This window comes from Lepus europaeus, chromosome 16 (assembly GCF_033115175.1).
Source record: "Lepus europaeus isolate LE1 chromosome 16, mLepTim1.pri, whole genome shotgun sequence".
NCBI classification, from domain to species: domain Eukaryota; kingdom Metazoa; phylum Chordata; class Mammalia; order Lagomorpha; family Leporidae; genus Lepus; species Lepus europaeus.
In genome coordinates, this window is record NC_084842.1 from 26,336,004 (window position 1) to 26,355,066 (window position 19,063).

Sequence of the window (19,063 nt, forward strand, 5' to 3'; positions counted from 1 at the left end):
AGCCAGGCGGGAACAGAACCCAAGCACACCAAAATGAGATCCAGGCCTCCTAAGCGGGCATCTTAAACCCCTTTGCCAAAAGCCCATGGCTAAATGTTTTTTAATTGAACAGTTCTAAGGCACTAAGCAGAGTCATGTGGCTGCTCAGCCATCCAGTTTGCATCTCCAGAATCTTTTCATTATCCCAAACTGCTTTTGGTATCATGGTCAAAAAAAATCATTGCCAAATCCAATTTCGTGAAGCTTTTGCGCTATTTTTTTTTTAATGATCTATTTATTTATTTGAAAGTCAGAGTTACAGAGCGGAGAGGCTGAGAGAGAGAGAGAGCTCCTCCATCTGCTGGTTTACTCCCCAATTCTCTGCAAGGGCCCGAGCTGCGCTGATCCGAAGCCAGGCACTTTTTCCCGGTCTCCCACAAGGCTACAGGGGACCAAGGACTTAGACCATCTTCTACTGCTTTCCCAGGCCGTAGCAGAAAGCTGGATCAGAGGTGGAGCAGCCGGGACACGAACCAGCATTCATATGGGATGCCAGCATTGCAGACAATGACCTTACCCACTACACCACAGCACCGGCCCCCGTTCTAAGAGTGTTGCGGTTTGACTCTTCCACTTAGATCTCTGATCCATTTTGATTTTATTTTATATCTGCATTCGCATAAGTTTATATTTTCACATTCATCTTATTTGTACGCAAATTCATCTTTTTGTATTATAACCCCTTTTTAAACAGAAAGAAAAGAATCACAGGAACCACACACACACACACACACACCCATTACAGAGATCTGGTGAGGCAAGCAGGATCGCACAGGGCTCAAGCAGCTGCTTATAACGCCACCGGGGCCTTGCGGCTCAATCCGCTTGCTTTTTTTTTTTTTTTTTTTTTTTGACAGGCAGAGTGGACAGTGAGAGAGAGACAGAGAGAAAGGTCTTCCTTTTCCCGTTGGTTTACCCTCCAATGGCCGCTGCGGCCAGCGAATCTCGGTGATCCGAAGGCAGGAGCCAGGTGCTTCTCCTGGTCTCCCATGGGGTGCAGGGCCCAAGCACTTGGGCCATCCTCCACTGCCCTCCCAGGCCACAGCAGAGAGCTGGCCTGGAAGAGGGGCAACCAGGATAGAATCCGGCGCCCCAACCTGGAACCCGGGGTGCTGGCGCCACAAGGCAGAGGATTAGCCTGTTAAGCCATGGCGCCGGCCCGGCCCTTTCTCAGAGTGTTGTGGTTTGAGCTCTTGCACTTAGATCTTTGATCCATTTTGAGTTTACTTTATATTTGCATTCTCATAAGTTGATATTTTCACATTCATCTTATTTGTACGCAAATTCATCTTTTTGTATTATAAGGCCTTTTTAAACAGCAAGAAAAGAATCACAGGAACCCGCCCCATTACGGAGATCTGGGGAAGGAAGCAGGAGCGCACAGGGCTCCCGCAGCTGCTTGTAACGCCCCCGGGGCCTTGCGGCTCAATCCGCTTCTGCAGCTCCACGCACCTGCGCACTGCGCACGGCCCCCGCAGCTACAGCCGCGGTCTTGGGTTGGGGCCCGCCCCTTCCTGCTGCGCAACCGCCCCCGCCTCAGCACTAGCCCCGCCCCTTCCCCCAACCCCGAGGGGCGGGCCCAGCGGGTCAGGGTCGGAGCGTTGAGGAACTGGCTCCGGGCCAGGGTGGGAGGGACAACCCGGAAACGTGGGCTTCGTTCTGGTGGACCGTCAGCAGCAGGTTGAAGGCCTGGCCTCCAGCTCCGCGGCAGTTGTTCATCCGGACCACGCTGTCCCCGACGGCCGAGGCCGGACGCGAGCCGCGGGCCCGCCGGGGACCGAGGCCGAGGGGAGGCGGGGCGCGTGCTCGGCCCGGATTGGCTGTTCTGAACGGCGCGGGGCTTGGCGGGAGTTTCGTGGGCGCCGCGGCGGCCGAGAGCAGCCTGATGGCTCCGCCGGGCCGGGTGCGGTCCCGGAGGCGTGCGGGGTAAGAGCTGCGGGCCCCCCTCGGAGCGGGGGCTGCGCTGGGGGACCTTGCTTGTCGAAGTGGCCGTCGCCCAGCGCCCCGGGCTGCATCTCTCAGTGCGGATTTCCTAGGAGTTGGGGCGTGACGCTGTGCCTGGCGGGTGGGAGAGACTGTGGGGTGCGTGTGGCTGAGTGCCGCGGGCGCTTGGTGCCTGCTGTTCCCCAGACGTGACGTGCTGCACCCTGCGGGTCGTGTCTGCCTTCCCGCCCCAGAGCGCGGCCGGTAACGCTGGCCCTCACCCCTGCCGGGGACCGAGCCGCCGCTCCCGGGCGCTCCAGGTCGGGGAGCAGCTTAGCTGTATCGAAAAGGGCGTGCATTGGAAAGTGCGTCGTATTGGTCGTTCCCGGGTTCGTGAGGGAACGCCCGGGCTCTCTGGCATTGTCTACAGGGCCTCCAGGCGCCGACAGGTTTTGAAAGACATGTTGGGGGTTGAGACTTCGGAACTCTGTTGAGCCCTTCCCTCAGAAACGCACAGGAAAACATGGTCATCTCAAGCGTCCATCTTGAACGAAGCCTCACCTGGACTCCAGCTTAAGGCGTATTGCTTCACTTGAGCACACGCAAGACAGCTGGAAATAATTTAGGTTGAGGCGTGTGCTGATGTGGTGTCTGCTTCCTGCTAACGTTGCTTGCCTGTGTGGCCATTACTGGATTTTTGTGGGAGGTCGTGGACTTGAACTGAGCATCAAGCCAGTCACTGGGCTTAGGTGGCCGGGGGAAGGCTCCGTAGCAGTTAACTAACTGGGCTGTAAACAATTCACTAAACAATTCACTGGATGAGGTGTTCCCAATTGGTCGACTGGGTGGGCTGCAGCCAGTTAAGTTAATGACGTGTGATGGCTCAGGTTGCTGGTTGGTCTCAGAACTTGCTTGTGGTTCTGGGGCCGCCCCATTCCCTAATTGTGACTGGTTTTGCTTTGCCCACATAAACTCATCTACATTTAATTGAACTAAAACTTTCCTCTTACCATCATCGATAAGTCAGTTAGCTTTCCTGAACCTCAAAATTCGAATCAGAATCATAAAATTGCCATTGAGCAAACACTTGGTGTACCATCTTTCTTAGGTTAGGAGACTCTGACAAAGCATGGGAACCTTAGAAGTGTGAACTCTCCACCCAACCCTTGACTTACTGAGTCAGACACTGGGGTGGCGCCGGGTGTGAGACCACTGCTCTAAACAGTGTTCCATGTGTTTTTTTTTTTTTTTTAACTGTGATTCACACAATGATGTTTTGCATCGCAATTAGTACGCAGGTGCACATGAAACAAATCGGAAAGTTGATGAAAATGTCATATCCAGTGCAATCATATTTTCTGTTCCCTTGAATTTCCCTTTTAAATAAAATGCTAGGGTGGAAAGCCTAAAGGGTGTTGGAGAGCTGATGAGATTTGGACATGGACTGTAGGTTGGATAATCACTTTGCGAACGAGAAATTTCTAGATTTTGGAAATCCGCTATGACTGTGCACCTGCATGCCCTCTTAGGGAAGCCATAGTGAAGTACTTCAGTTAGGAGTGCTTACCTTGCACAGGCAGAGGAAGCGAAAGAGACGCTGAAGGCAATTGATGAACCTGGGTACAGGGGAGACAGTTTGAAATCATGTCAAATAAAGTACCTGAAGACTATTGGTTCAGACACTAATCTGATACTGCCCTCCACAAAGGAGTCTTTGAAAACTGCGGGGTGTATTTTAAAGTCAGGAACTACGTACTGGATTCTACTAAAGTATCTCCGATACCCCGTGCAGTGCCTCAGCTGTGGAGGGTGCTCAGTGCTTGTTCACTGACTGCTGATGTTAATATAGATTTTTCTTGCCACTGTGGTTCTCAGTTGTTCTAGTCACTGTTGTTGCATTTGCTTCCTTTTAACTTCTAGAAGATATGCAACTTAATCTGTCTTACCCTGTGCCCAAGGTCATTGGAGAGTGTTATGGGGTGGGAAGAAGGTAGGCTGTGGATTTGAACCGATGGGGTTTTCCTGCAGGCTCCTCTGCTCCCTGGCTGCCTGTTGCTCTGCGCCCGTGCAGAGCTGTCACATGGCGCCCCTGTACTTCATAGGATTGTTAAGCTGTGTGATCCAGGCCAGGCGCAGACAGACTGGGTGTGAGGAGTCTTCCCCCATGTTGGTAGCCGTCCCCTTGCCTCAGCTCTGCGGAGAGTCAGTCATTCCTGACAGATCCGGGCGCAGGGGCCAGCGTGACAGCAGGATTAGAAGTTTTCCATGATCCTGAGGGACCGAGGTGGTCACTTTCTATGTATTGGCGATATAATTTGACTCGTATGTTTGCAGGGTATGGGTTCTGCTTCTTCGTCATAACTTCAGTTCCCTTGTATGCGCGCTATTAGTACAGCCACTGAGGAGTGTTATTTGGGAAGACACTACTGGGACAGTCAGGTTATGGTATTTTCCCTGGCTGCTTTAAATATTTCCTAACTTTTATTTTTTCCTCTTTCAGTGCAGTGTATTCACAGAACGCTTTAAGAGGAACACATCCCATGAAAGAAGTAAGTTATCTTTTTAGCTTTTCATGTGATTTTTCTCACAGTTGACAATGAAGGTAGCCTTTGGTGAGGACCTTAGAGTTTTCTGTATTTCACTTGATAAGCTCTGTTTTATAGTAGCAAAAATAAATAAATAAATAAAGGTTTATTCCTTTTCTTCTCACTTTTTCCACTGTTCGAGAGAAAAGAACATTTGTTAACATTTTAGAAACATTTCTTTTTTTCCAAGCCTAGGTTTGTTTCATGTAGATAATTAGCACTGTGTAAAAAGTGTACAGCTTTCTGAATTTTGCCACTTCTCTATGATACTGACAATGGCTTGTGATTTCATGGTGTTCCAGGCAGTCTACGTTACAGTTTTATTTTTCTTCAGGAGAGTCTTAGAATACCTGTATGTAATGGCAAGTACATTTCTTTAATGCTCTTGATAGCTAATTCCAAATTATTTTCCAACGGCCTGTCGAGTGGCATTGGAATTTCACATGAAGCCCAGGTTGTCGGGCAGTTGCGAGTGCATTTGTTCTCTGTTCTGCCCCTGGCATCCTCCAGAGCCTGATCCGTATATTGAACTGTACACAGGCTGTCCTTCAGCCAGGACTGTCAGCCCCTGTGCTGCCAGAGCTGTGCACGTCCAGGTGGGTGGGCATGTTTCCGGGATGAGGGCCCACCGTTCTCTTTAGGGATCTAGGCAAGCTATGGCCTGGGGGCCAAACCCAGCCTGCTACCTCTTTGTACACAAGCCTGGGAACGAAGGATGATTTTAAATAGCCAAAATAAACTAAGAAGGATATGTTGTGTGCCGTGAAGATGCTGTGAAATGCAGATGTCTGCGTCTCTGAGGAGAGTTGTGTTGGAAGCCGGCCCTGGGCATTCCTGGCTGCGCTGTCCCTGCGGGCTTTCACTCCGCAGTGGAAACCTTGTGACCTGCAAAGCCTACTTACTCACTGTCTCGTCCTTTGTAGAAAAGATTTGCCAGGCCGGCCTTAGAATTTCAGAGGCCTCTGCCTCCTGGAAAGCAGCAGAGTGGATTGCTTCTCTAGGCGGCAGCAGGAGCAGGAGTGTCCTTGCTAAGTCCAGCGGCTTGCGGCTTTGTGCGCGTTAGAACCAGTTCAGTGACTTTGGTTTTCTTCACTTCCAGAAAGCTGGGCAGAAGCACAAGCCTGCTGATGTGTTTGAGTTTCCTGATAATTCCGAAATCTCAAGCAATGGCAGTGAAAATAAGAAAGACGATGACCCTTACGAGACTTTTGGTTAGTATTTTAAGTCTTTTTTGTTTTTATTTATTTACTTGAAAGAGTTACACAGAGAGAGGAGGAGAGGCAGAGAGAGAGAAAGAGAGGTCTTCCACCTGTTGGTTCACGCCCCATTTGACCACAACAGTTAGAGCTGCGCCAATCCGAAGCCAGGAGCTTCCTCCGGGTCGCCTATGTGGGTGCAGGGGGCCCAGCGACTTGGGCCATCCTCCACTGCCTTCCCAGGCCACAGCAGAGAGCTGGATCAGAAGAGGAGCAGCTGGGACTCAAACCAGAGCCCATATGGAATGCCGGTACTGCAGGCGGCGGCTTTACCCGCTACGCCACGGTGCTGGCGTAGTTATTTAAATCTTTATCCAAAAACTGCTTTAAAGCAACAGCATTTAGGCTAGATATAATAAAAATATAGTATGCTATACTATACTATAATATATAAACATATAATATATGTAATTATGTATAATATATTAATATGTAAAGTATAGTAAAATATAGAAATATATCAAAGTCAGTTGTCTGCATGTAAATTACAACGTTCAGGAAAGTACTTGCTAATTTCAGTGAATCATTTGCACTTCTAGGTATAGTGAAACTAAGAACATCAAAGTGAGCTCTTCTGGTAGCATTTGTTGACAATTCAGCCACACTGGGACACTCACTGCAGTACTCGGTAATGAGGAACAGGAAATGTGTCTGTTACTGCATGCCACCTTTAAGCAGAGCCAATTTGGGTGGCGAACGCGTGTGGGTAATTTTTCCTTCTCAGAAACACATGAGACAAGGGAGCTGCAGGAAGCCCTTAGCAGAGTTTCACCTATGTCCTCTAGTGTGAGGTCATCAGGGCTGGCTCCCAGCTGACCAGGAAGGTCTGAGTTTTTCCCATGGGCTGTTCTGTCACTGTGGGTCATTGGCCCCTGGAGAGGCCCAGGACACAGGAAGTGCTACGTGTCCTCACCCCTAGAGCAGCAGGGATCTGATATGCTTGCTGGAATGGGTTTTAAGAGAATTCGGAATTCTCTGTCACATATTTTTTATTTGCCCCTAAAATTTTCTAGTCTAATTTTTTGTTAAAATATATTTTTAAGGTGAAAAGATGAGAAGTAATTGTCAGCAGGCTATATCTTTTATTATGGCTTTATAAAAATGTTCTAGTGGCGTAGTGGGCAAGGCCACTGCCTGCAGTGCTGGCATCCCATATGGGCACCAGTTTGATCCCAGTTGCTCCTCTTCCAGTCAAGCTCTCTGCTGTGGCCCGAGAAAACAGTAGAAGATGGCCTAAGTGCTTGGGCCCCTGTGCCCGCATGGGGGACCCAGAAGAAGTTCCTGGCTCCTGGCTCCTGGCTTTGAATCAGCCCAGCTCTGTCCATTGAGGCCATCTGGGGAGTGAACCAGGAGGTGGAAGACCTCTCTCGCTCTCTCTCTGCCTCTCTGTAATCCTACCTTTCAAATAAATAAATAAATCAGTCTTAAGTAACTAAAACTTTTTTTATTTGAAAAAACCCTAAACCTGAAATATCTAAATTCAGAATAAACTGTTTAATTTTAAAAAAGGAAATATAATTCACAAATCATAAAATTCATCCTTATAAAGTATATAGTTGATTGGTTTGCAGTATATTCAAAGTTGTCTTATCACCGTTACCCAACTCTAGAACATTTTTACCACCCTAAAAAACCCAGTGGTTATTAGCCTCACTCCCTGTTCCCTCTTCCTTCAAACTACTGGCCAGCATCCATCTACTTGTCTCTGTGGATCTGCCTGCTCTGGATGTTTCCTGTGACTGGACCTGCATACCTTTGCAGCTACCTTTGTCCTTTGTGATTGGCTTTCTTTTTTTTTCTTTTTTTTTTTTTTAATTAAAGATTTATTTATTTGAAAGTCAAAGTTAGGGAGAGGCAGAGAGAGAGAGAGGTTTTTCATCTGTTGGTTCATCCACCTATTGGCCACAGTGGCCGGAGCTGCGCCGATCTGAAGCCAGCAGCTTCTTCCAGGTCTCCCACACAGGTGCAGGGACCCGAGGAGTTGGGCCGTCTTCTGCTTTCCCAGGCCATAGCAGAGAGCTGGATCGGAAGTGGAACAGCCAGGACTAGAAGCAGTGCCCATATGGGATGCCAGTGCTGCAGGCAGTGGCTTTACACACTACACCACAGCACCTGCCCCCTGTGATTGATTTTCACTTCGCATGGTGTTTTCCAAGGTTCATCCATATGGTAGCATGCATCTGGCTGTTCTAAACATTTTTATTCCTCGGTATTCCATTGTGTGGGTGTACCACATGTTGTAATCCATTCATCAGTTGGCATAAATTTAAATGCTCTTCACTTAAGGACCATAATGCAGGATTGTTGTATGAACATTCATGAGCAAGTTTTTGTGTTGACGTCTGTTTTCAGTTCCCTTGGGCATGCACCTCAGAGTGGAATTCCTGAGTACTTTGAAATTCTATTTTTAACTTTTTTTTTTTTTTTTTTTTTGACAGGAGGAGTGGATAGTGAAAGAGAGACAGAGAGAGAAAGGTCTTCCTTTTTGCCGTTGGTTCGCCCTCCAATGGCCGCTGCGGCCGGCGCATTGTGCTGATCCGAAGCCAGGAGCCAGGTTCTTCTCCTGGTCTCCCATGCAGGTGCAGGGCCCAAGCACTTGGGCCATCCTCCACTGCCTTCCCGGGCCATAGCAGAGAGCTGGCCTGGAAGAAGGGCAACTGGGACAGAATCCAGCACCCCGAGCAGGACTAGAACCCGGTGTGCCAGCGCCGCAAGTCAGAGGATTAGCCTGTTGAGCCGCGGCGCTAGCTTAGTAGCTGTTTTTTTTTTTAGTGTTTTTTTCCCCATAAAACTTTCATTTAAGGCATACAAACTTATGCATTTCATAAATAGAATTTTACGAATAGAGTGATTCTTCCCACTGTCCCTGCCCTCCCACCCACACTCCCAGCTCTTTTCCTCTTCCCTCTCCTATTCCCATTCTTATTTTTACTAAGATCTATTTTCAGTTAATTTTATAACACGTGTGGTTAGCTCAGTACTACGTAGAGTTCAACAAATTGAAGAAAAAAAAACCCTGTTCCTCAACAGTGAACATGAGCTGTTCAAAGTCATTTCATCTCAAAGTGTTAATTTCACTATTACAGATTACCTTTTAGATGCTCTGTTAATGATCACAGATCAGAGAGAACATGGTATGTGCATTTGGGACTGGCTTATTTTACTAAGTGTGACGTCTTTCAGTTTCATCCATTTTGTGGCAAATGACTGAATTTCACTTTTTTTTTTTTTTACTGCTGTGTAGTATTCCATAGTATACATATCCCATAATTTCTTGATCCAGTCTTCAGTTGACTGATATCTGTGTTGATTCCATATCTTAGCTATTGTGAATTGAACTGCAATAAACATGAGGGTACAGATAACTCTCTCATACGCTAATTTATTTTTGTTTGGGTAAATTCCCAGGAGTGGGATGGCTGGGTCATATGGTAGGTCTATATTCAGATTTCTGAGATATCTCCATACTGTCTTCCACAAGTTTACATTTCCACCAACAGTGGATTAGGGTACCTTTTTCCCCACATCCTCACCAGCATTTGTTGATTTCTGTCTGAAAGCCATTCTAACTGGGGTGGTTTAGATTTGCATTTCCTTGATGGCTAATGATCATGAGCATTTTTTCATGTTGGCCGTTTGGATTTCCTCTTTTGAAAAAATGTCCATTTGAGTCCTTTGCCTGTTTCTTCACTGGGTTGTTTGTGTTGTTGAGTTTCTTGATCTTTTACTAATCCTTTATCAGTTGTATAGTTTGCAAGTAATTTCTCCCATTCTGTCGGTTGCCTCTTTACTTTGAGTGTTTCTTTTGTAGTACAGAAGCTTCTCAATTTGATGTGATCTCATGGTCAATTTTGACTTTGCTTACCTGTGCCTCTGGGTTTTTTCCCAAGAACTCTTTGCCTATGGCAGTGTCTTTCAGGGTTTCCCCCAATGTTCTCTAATAATTTGATGGTACTGCATCATAGATTTCGATCTTTAATCCATTTTGAGCAGATCTTTGTATAAGGTGTAAGGTAAGAGCGCCTCTTCATACTTCTGCATGTGGAGATCAGTTTTCCCAGCACCATTTGTTGAAGAGACTGTCCTTGCTCCAGGGATTGATTTTAGCACCTTTGTCAAAGACAGGTTGGTTATGGATGTGTGGGTTGATTTCTGGCATTTCTATTCGGTTCCATTAGACTATCCATCTGTTGTTTTTTGTTTTGTTTTGTTTTGTTTTTTGTTTTTGTTTTTTTTTTTTTTTTTGCAGGCAGAGTGGACAATGAGAGAGAGAGACACAGAGAGAAAGGTCTTCCTTTTGCTGTTGGTTCACCCTCCAATGGTCGCCGTGGCCAGCGCGCTGCAGCTGGCACAGCACGCTGATCCGAAGGCAGGAGCCAGGTGCTTCTCCTGGTCTCCCATGGGGTGCAGGGCCCAAGCACTTGGGCCATCCTCCACTGCACTCCTGGGCCACAGCAGAGAGCTGGCCTGGAAGAAGGGCAACCGGGACAGAATCCGGCACCCCGACTAGGAAGGACTAGAACCTGGTGTGCCAGTGCCGCAAGGTGGAGGATTAGCCTGTTGAGCCGGGGCGCCGGCTATCCATCTGTTTTTGTGCCAGTACCAGTTTGTTTTGATTATAACTGCCCTGTAATATGTCTTGAAATCTGGTATTGTGATGCCTCCAGCTTTGTTTTAGTTGTATGAGATTCCATTAGCTATTCGAGGTCTCCTGTGTTTCCATGAATTTTAGCTTTTTTTTTTTTTTTTTTGGTGGCTTCTGTTTCTTTAATGTTTTGTAATTTTCATTGTAGAGATCTTTAAGCCGGTGCGGTGGCTAAACAGGCTAATCCTCCGCCTAGTGGTGCCGGCACACCGGGTTCTAGTCCCAGTTGGGGCACCGGATTCTGTTCTGCTTGCCCCGTCTTCCAGGCCAGCTCTCTGCTATGGCCCGGGAGGGCAGTGGAAGATTGCCCAAGTGCTTGGGCCCTGCACCCGCATGGGAGACCAGGATAAGTACCTGGCTTCTGTCTTTGGATCAGCGCAGTGCACCAGCTGCGGCCGCCATTGGAGGGTGAACCAATGGCAAAGGAAGACCTTTCTCTCTGTCTCTCTCTCACTGTCCACTCTGCCTGTCAAACAAACAAACAAACAAAAAAACAAAAGATCTTTGACATCCTTTGTTAAATTTATTCCAAGGTATTTGATTTTTTTTGATTCATCTTAGAAGTTCTTTTTCAGCCATGGCATTGTCTGTGTATACAAAGGCTGTTGGTTTTTGTGTGTTGATTTTATATCCTGCCACTTTACCAAACTCTTCTATGATTTCCAGCAGTTTCTTAGTGGAGTCTTCTGGATCCCCTAAATATAGAATTGTGTCATCTGCCAAGAGGGATAGTTTGACTTCCCCCTTCTCAATTTGTATCCCTTTGATTTCTTTTTCTTACCTAATGGCTCTGGCTAAAACTTCCAGGACTATATTGAATAGCAATGATGAGGGTGGGTATCCTTGTCTGGTTCTGGATCTCTGTGGGAATGCTTCCAACTTTCCCCCATTCACTGTGAAGCTGGTCATGGGTTTGTCATAAATTGCCTTGAGGAATGTTCCTTCTGTATACAATTTGCTTAGAGTTTTCATCATGAAAGGGTGTTATATTTTATCAAATCCAGTTAATGGTGGTCCGACAACAATATGTCACTCTCTAAGAACTGGGTTATGCCGCTCTTTAAGCGCCAGATTGGAAACCCTATACATCCACCCACGGCCACTGCCAAGGTGTAGAAATATAATACATCATAGACTGAGTTGCTGAGGTGGTAGCCAATGACGGGTAAGATCCCCGGGACAGCGCTTAACAGCTGGAGTAGTTGTCAAAGACGGGTAAGATCCCCAGAGGGGGACAACCTAAGACAGACATGCTCCCTAAAGGGCTGATCCCAGTCAGAGGGGACAACCTAAGACAGGCACACTCTCCGCTCAGTTCCTCTTTTTCTTTTCTATAAAAGAAAACAGGGGGAATCTGTGGGGAAATTAAGCACACGTGGCAATTCAAAGATGGCACCCAAAGGAAGTCAGGTGGGCAGTACCCAAAGTCTTTTACCACCAAAGCTAATTGGCCATGCAGCATCAGGGGAGGTGACAACTGATGACGAGTGTACAGACCTATGGCTGGTCCTGTAAAAAGTCGCCCTGTAAAATGACCTTTTAAGTAATTGGTTGGTCCTTAAGCCCTGCCCCAGTAATCCTGTGGTCTTGTGCTTTAAAAGACTTTGCTGTGCATGCAATAAACTGAGTTCTTGCTTGCTTTACTTGACTCCCGCTGCGTCTGACTGTCTCCTGGATCAGGAGGCTGGGGAACGGCGCACTTACCTTTCTTCGGACCCAGTCCATCCTCGTTCGGGTGGACTAAGACCCCGCAAAGAGGTCTTCCATCTGATGGTTCACTTCCAAATTGGCCGCAGTGGCCGGAGCTGCACTGATCCGGAGCCAGGAGCTAACTCCAGGTCTCCCATGCAGGAGCAGGGGCCCAAAGACTTGGGCCATCATCTCCTCCTTTCCCAGGACATAGCAAAGAGCTGGATTGGAAGTGGTGCAGCCAGGTTTTGAACTGGTGCCCATAAGGGATGCCAGTGCTTCAGACCAGGGTGTGAACCCGCTGCACCACAGCGCTGCCCTGAAAGTGGGATGTTGAAGTCCCCACTACTACTGTATTTGAGTCTATGTCTCCCTCTAGATCCATTAACATTTCTTTGAAATAGTGGGTGACCTGTAAATAGGTACATAAACATTTATAATAGTCTCATCTTCCTGTTGAGTTGAACCCTTAATCATTACATGGTGCCTTCTTTTTCTCTTTTAACAATTTTTGTGTGAACATCTATTTTGTCTGATATTAAGATGGCTACACCAGCTCTTTTTTTGGTTTCTGGTATCATGGAATATCTTTTTCCATCCTTTCACTTTCAGTCTGCATGTGTCTTTTTATTTTTTATTTATTTATTTATTTATTTTGACAGGCAGAGTGGACAGTGAGAGAGAGACAGAGAGAAAGGTCTTCCTTTGCCATTGGTTCACCCTCCAGTGGCTGGTGCGGCCGGCGCACCGCGCTGATCCGAAGGCAGGAGCCAGGTGCTTCTCCTGGTCTCCCATGGGGTGCAGGGCCCAAGCACTTGGGCCATCCTTCACTGCACTCCCTGGCCACAGCAGAGAGCTGGCCTGGAAGAGGGGCAACTGGGACTAGAACCTGGTGTGCTGCCAGGCCAAGGCTGAGGATTAGCCAATTGTGCCCCTGTGCTGGCCTGCATGTGTCTTTGTTGGTGAGATTTGTTTCTTGTAGCAGCAAATAGATGGGTTTTGTTTTTTAATCCATTCAGCCAGTACGTGTCTTTTTACTAGAGTTGAGGCCATTTACATTCAAGTTGACTATTGATAAGTAATGACTTGGCCCTGCCATTTTCCCATAAACATTCCTATTGTTTACTTTGGATTTCCTTTGTACTTTTACTGGGAGCTTTTCCACCCTCATCTTCTTTCTTAGTCATGACCATGTATCTTTTGTAAGGCTGGGCGAGCACTGACAAACTCGATTTCTGTTTGTTATGGAAGGTCTTTATTTCACCTTCATTTGTAAATGAGAGCTTTGCAGAGTGCAGTATTCTGGGTTGACAGTTTTTTTCTCTTAAGACTTGGAATATATCTCCTTTCTGATGAGAAGTCAGCTGCGAGTCTAAGTGGAGATCCTATGAAAGTAACCTGGCATTTCTCTCATGCACATTTTAGAATCTTTCATGCTTTACTGTGGAGAGTTTGACTACAGTGTTTTGTGGCGAAGATCTTTTCTGATTGTGCCTATTAGGAGTTCTATGTGCTTCCTTTTTGGACATCCCTTTCTTTATGTAATTATTTCACCAAAATGGCCTGCTAATCCATTCCATCTTTCCACCCTTTGAGGAAATCCTAAGACCTGTATGTTGGGTCATTTGTTAGTATCCTATAAATTCCCCTCTGATAAAAAAAGAAATTTACCACGCCCAACTTGGGTGTCACCTTGGACACATCCCTCACCCTGGATGTGTTTTCTAATTTCTTCCCTTTTTTTTTTTTTTTTTTTTTTTTTTTTGTCTGTAAAATTTTCAAAGATTTGTTTTCTGACTTGGATATTCCTTCTTCTGCCTCACCGAGTCTGTTCTTATGGCTATCCATAGTACTTTTATTTGTTCTATTGAATCCTTTGTTTGCAATAATTCCTTTTGATTTCTCTGTAAAATCTCAGTTTCATGGGAAAAAGTTTTATTCATGCCATGTACAGTTTTCTTTAGTTAATGAATTTGCTTCTGATTACTTCTAGGTAATCCTGTGATCAGTTTTTTATTTCCATTTCTGGTGCTTTGTCAGTCTCTTCTTCTTCACATTCTGGTATTAAAGTGTTGTGTTCTTTTGGGGCTGTCATGTTGTCCTTATTCTTGTTTCTTGAATTGCTGCGTTTATTATTAGGTGTTTGTGGTGATAGTTTTTTTTTTTGGGGGGGGGGAGGGTCCCTGTGATGGCATTTATCGTTGATCTATGCCTCTGTGGCTTAGTGGAGTGTCTGCTGTTTCAGTAATGACCCCGAGCCCTGTGCTAGGTGTGGTCAGGGAGCTCTGTTCAGTGCTCCAGGGTGAGGGATGTGTCCAAGGTGACACCCAAGTTAGGCTTGGTAATTTTTTTTTTTTTTTTTATCAGAGGGGAAGTCTGTTCAGCTATGTTGGTATATTCTCATGCTCCCCTCCTCTCAAAGGAGACCAGTGCCTGGGCAATAGCCCCAATGGGTACAACTCTCATCCATGCTGCCGTAAGAACAACTCAAAGTGTCCCTGCCGTCCTCGGGGTGGACATGGATCCTGCATCATGACCCTCACCAGGGAATCAGGGAACTCCAGCATGTGGAGCCGCCACAGTAAATGCCCAGAGACCCAGCCACACCCTGCACCCTCCGACACAGCCAGTGTTTTCACAGTCCTAGCACACGAGGCTCCGACAGTCACGGATACCCATCCCCCTGTCAGTTATCCCACCCAGACTTGGGCATTTCCTCTCGGCTGGTTGCTGGGCACATGGACACCAGCGGGCGCAGCTGTTATGTATGTCCAAAATGCTGCCTGCCCTCTCAGCTTGTTACAGGACAGGACACTGGTGCCGGCTGGTCAGGGAGAAACAGAAACCCTCTTTTTTTTCCCCTCTAGGTTGGCAGGGTCACTGTCCCCCCTCAAGGCTCCAGGCCAGACTCACACCAGGCTCTTCATGCAGCCTTATCGCCAGTGGCTTGGGCTGCAGCAGTCTGGTGTCTCCTCACTCCAAAGCTGGTGCTGAGGCTCTTGGTTGCTGGGGTCCTGAGTTGTGTGCATCCACACCCTCCACGTAGATCCACAGTGTCCCTCTAATGGTTTCTTCTGCCTTTTTCTCCCTACCTATTCCCTGAGGTTGCAGCCTCTCACCTTTATTTTTCTTCACCATCTTCATCTAGACTAGAGCAGTAAGCTCCCTTCCTATTCTGCCATCTTGAAAACACTATCAGCATTTACGTTGTTGTATAACCGTATGACAATCCATCTCCAGAATTTTCTCATCTATTCTAACTGAAACCCTGTACCAATTGAACAATTCCCCATTCTCCCTTTGTCCCAGCCCTTGGTAACTCCCATTCTGCTTTCTTTCTCTATGAATTTGACTACTTTAACACCTCATATAAGAAGAATCATAGAATATTTGCCCTTTTGTAGCCAGTTTATTTAGTGTAGTGTCTTTAAGGTTCATCCCTCCTGTAACGTATGTAAGAATTTCCTTTTTATAGCTGAATAATATTCCATCCCGTGTATTGACCACATTGATCCGTTCGTCTGTTGATGGATGTTGGTTTGCTTCCACCTGTTGCCTGTTGTGAATGATGCTGTAATTTACATGGTTAGGCAAGTTACCTCTTCTGGAACCTGCTTTCACGTCTTTAGGAACATAGCCAGAAGTGGAGTGGCTGGTTCATATGGTAGTGCTGTGTGTGTTTTGAGAACGTGCTGTGCTGTCTTCTGCTGACTTCTGTCTTCTGCAGCATTTCACATTCCACCAGCAATGCACAGGGTCCCAACTGCTGCTCATCCTCACCTACACTTAGTATGCTTGTTTATTCTGAGAAATACGACATAGTAGCTGAATGTGGCTTTGATGTGCATTTCCTAAATGACCAGTAGTTATTAAGCATCTTCTTACTGTTCCTACTGGTCAGTTGTACATCCTTTTTGAAGAACTGTCTGTTCAGACTCTGCCTGTTTTTAAATTGGGTTTTATTAAGTTGTACAACTTCAGTTTGTATGGTTCCACTTGGAGATTTGGGATTTGTCTGTTGTTTTCTTATTATTCACAGCAGCAGGGTAAATAAATCCTTTCCTTGTGGAGAGCAGTACAGAGTCTACGGCTAGTTTTACTCTGTGCAGTTGATCAGTAACGGTGCCTGTGCCAGCCCTGGGGCTCAGGCCCTGTCAGCTTCCTTGGAGTCAGAGGCTGCAGGTTCACTGCTGTCCCCCTGGGCCCAGTGCTGCCTGCCACCGGGGCGGGGACTGGCGCTGTGGCTGTGGCTTCTGAGCACCTGCGTCTCCGCCGCTGTCCGAGTGACTGTTGCTGCACCGCAGGCCCATCGTCCTCGTCAGAGTCCGCGTCGTCCTCTGGGTCGGCATCCCAGCCAGAGATGATCTCCTTGTCCCAGGAGGCCTGGGCTCTGCTCCTCGTCACTGCCACTCCAGTCACTCGCCTCGTCCCTGGCCCCCCTCTCTGTTCACTCCCGCTGCCCGAGCAGGCGTCTTCCCTGCCGCTGCCCTTCTCACGCTCCTCACCGCTCAGGGAGCAGAGAGGCGTGAGACCCAATTCCCATCCCGCGCCTGGGGCCCAGCAGCTGGCCTGACCTGCCTGACCCCAGCCCCTAGCCTCTGTCTCCTCTGCCTCCATCTCTCCTCTTTCACCTCCTCGGGTGCGTGGTTTTCCACCTGGGCTTTCCATGCCTGCTGGAAGCAGCAAAACTGGAGGGGGCGGGGGAAGGCAAGTGTTGGGCTCTGTCCCTCCCCTCACCCCCCACTCCCCTGGCCGGCAGAGCCTTGCTACCTGGGCTTCCAGTTCCCTCTTAGTCACACCCGGCGTTTGATGACCACAAGCAGGGCCTTGGTGCCTGACTGCACCCCAGCCTTGCAGCACTTCCCGAGGCAGACCCTGGCGTGGGCGTGAGGTGGGGGAGTGGAAGAATGTTACCCTCCTCAGTGAGGACGCGAGGTGCACGTGGTTCCTTTTCCGTGTGTGGCCCAGCGCAGACCAGAATAAACACGGATTGAAGAAGGGGGACTGTCTCAAGGGATTGGGGGAGGGGTGGGGGAAGATGGTCAGTTTGCTCTCTGCCCCATGCTATGTCTGTCTATCTACATATATACACACATAAACACATATCTTCAAAAAGGTAGTGGGAAACAAGATTAATTTGATACAAAAAATTGAAATATGTACATAATTTTTTAAAAGATTTTATTTATTTGAAAGTCAGGGCTACACAGAGAGAGGAGAGGCACAGAGAGAGAGGTCTTCCATCTGTTGGTTCACTCCCCAGATGGCCGCGACGGACAGAGTTGTGCCGATCAGGAGCCAGGAGCCGCTTCTAGGTCTCTCACACAGGTGCAGGGGCCCAAGGACTTGGGCCATCTCCCACTGCTTTCCCAGGCCATAGCAGAGAGCTGGATCAGAAGTGAAGCATCCAGATCTTGAACCAGAGCCCATAGGGGATGACGGTGCATCAGGCCAAGACGTTAACCCGCTGCGCAACAGTGCTGGCCCCTGTACTTATTTTATAAAATTCTTGTTCTGTGAGCTTTCCGAATATTCTGCTTATACATAGATATTTTTTTTGTTCCAAAATAAACATTTGAATCCTCCCCCCAAAAAATAACTTGTGCAATTGACAGTTCATTATTTAAGCAGCTGTATATTTGGAACATTTTGCTTGCATTTGCCCTGGTGTGCTAAAATTTGAGCCTGAAGAAATAGTAGCTTGAGTCTTACCAGGACCCCCTCCCCCTGCAGCACTTCTGGCCACCTCACTGCCCCGCCAAGGTCACTACCACTATAAGCCCAGCCTAGTGCACCGAGGTCTCCTGTACTCCCCTTTCCTGGGCAGCCAGAGCATCCTCCCTCCTCCAAGCATCTCCTTTCTATGCCTTTCCACCAGGACCAGTTCTTTAGTCGTCCTCTTCATTCAAGGTGACTTTTTATGCCATTCAAAGGCTCTAGCAACCCAGAGTGAAAGAGGAAGGGGAGTGAGGGAGGACTGCCGTCTCCCCAAAGGGCCATTCATTCACAAATGCTGAGTGCCCACTATGTGCAAGACACTTAGTGAGGCAACAGTTCTGGGCCTGGGCCAATCACTCTAAACCTACAGAATGGAGCATTCAGGATCTCCAAAGTAGACAATCTATAGGGGTGAGTGGAGAAAGTGTTACATTTCCTGTTTTTTATTGTATTTATTCACATATCTATTAATATGTAAGTCCAGTAACATAGGTTTATAATTTATAAATATTGATTGTGGATGTCTTTAATTTTGAGTGATATGGAAAAGCATTTGGGAGTGGCCTGTAGGACTGATTTGGGTTTGTTAACCATTTAAACAAAGATGGTGTAGTGCTCCAGTATCAGGGAATGGGCACTGCCCACACAGACCACTGAAGTTGTCCATTTTTGGTCTTGCATAGATCCTCCCCTACACAGCACTGCTATATATGCAGATGAAGAAGAACTCTCCCAACACTGTGGGTCCTCTGTCCCTTCAACTCCTGCAGGAAAAGCAACGCAAGAAAGGTAGGGTTACGTCAAGCCATTGTTGGCTCATGCTTGGTGGGATTTCTGGGAAGTTCTGCAAGTTAGAAGCTAATAAAACCCAAGTTGTGACATTTATTTTGAGCCACCTTTTACATGTTTTCCCAAGAGAACGTGAACATTAACAACTAATTTCTCTATAATTGACATTGCCTATCATCATTTTTGCAGTTAACATAATTGACACCTGACGACCCAGACTACCTGCCTGTAAGGTCGTGGAGCTCTGGGGTTAAATGAGAGGGCAGGACTTTGTGAGCAAAGACTTAGGTGATTTTGAGAGAGCCCCTTCACTTACACAGTCTCCTTATCACAAAGGGTGGGAACCCAGGAGACAGGCTAATTGCAAAGGAAATGAAGTATGTTTCAGACAAGTTATTTCTGAAGAGTGTTAGAGTTCT

The 19,063-nt window shown here is 47.3% G+C and overlaps 1 protein-coding gene across 1 annotated transcript in view; it reads left to right on the top strand.

Moving 5' to 3' along the window:
* Positions 1-1,612: 1,612 nt before the first annotated feature.
* Positions 1,613-19,063, top strand: part of CENPU (centromere protein U) — a 45,232-nt gene continuing 27,781 nt past the window's right edge. The window contains exons 1-4 of the mRNA XM_062213407.1: positions 1,613-1,965; positions 4,463-4,511; positions 5,647-5,758; positions 18,539-18,644. Of these exons, the coding sequence (XP_062069391.1) occupies positions 1,925-1,965; positions 4,463-4,511; positions 5,647-5,758; positions 18,539-18,644 (308 nt within the window). The 5' untranslated portion in view covers positions 1,613-1,924. The remainder of the gene's footprint in view (positions 1,966-4,462; positions 4,512-5,646; positions 5,759-18,538; positions 18,645-19,063) is intronic.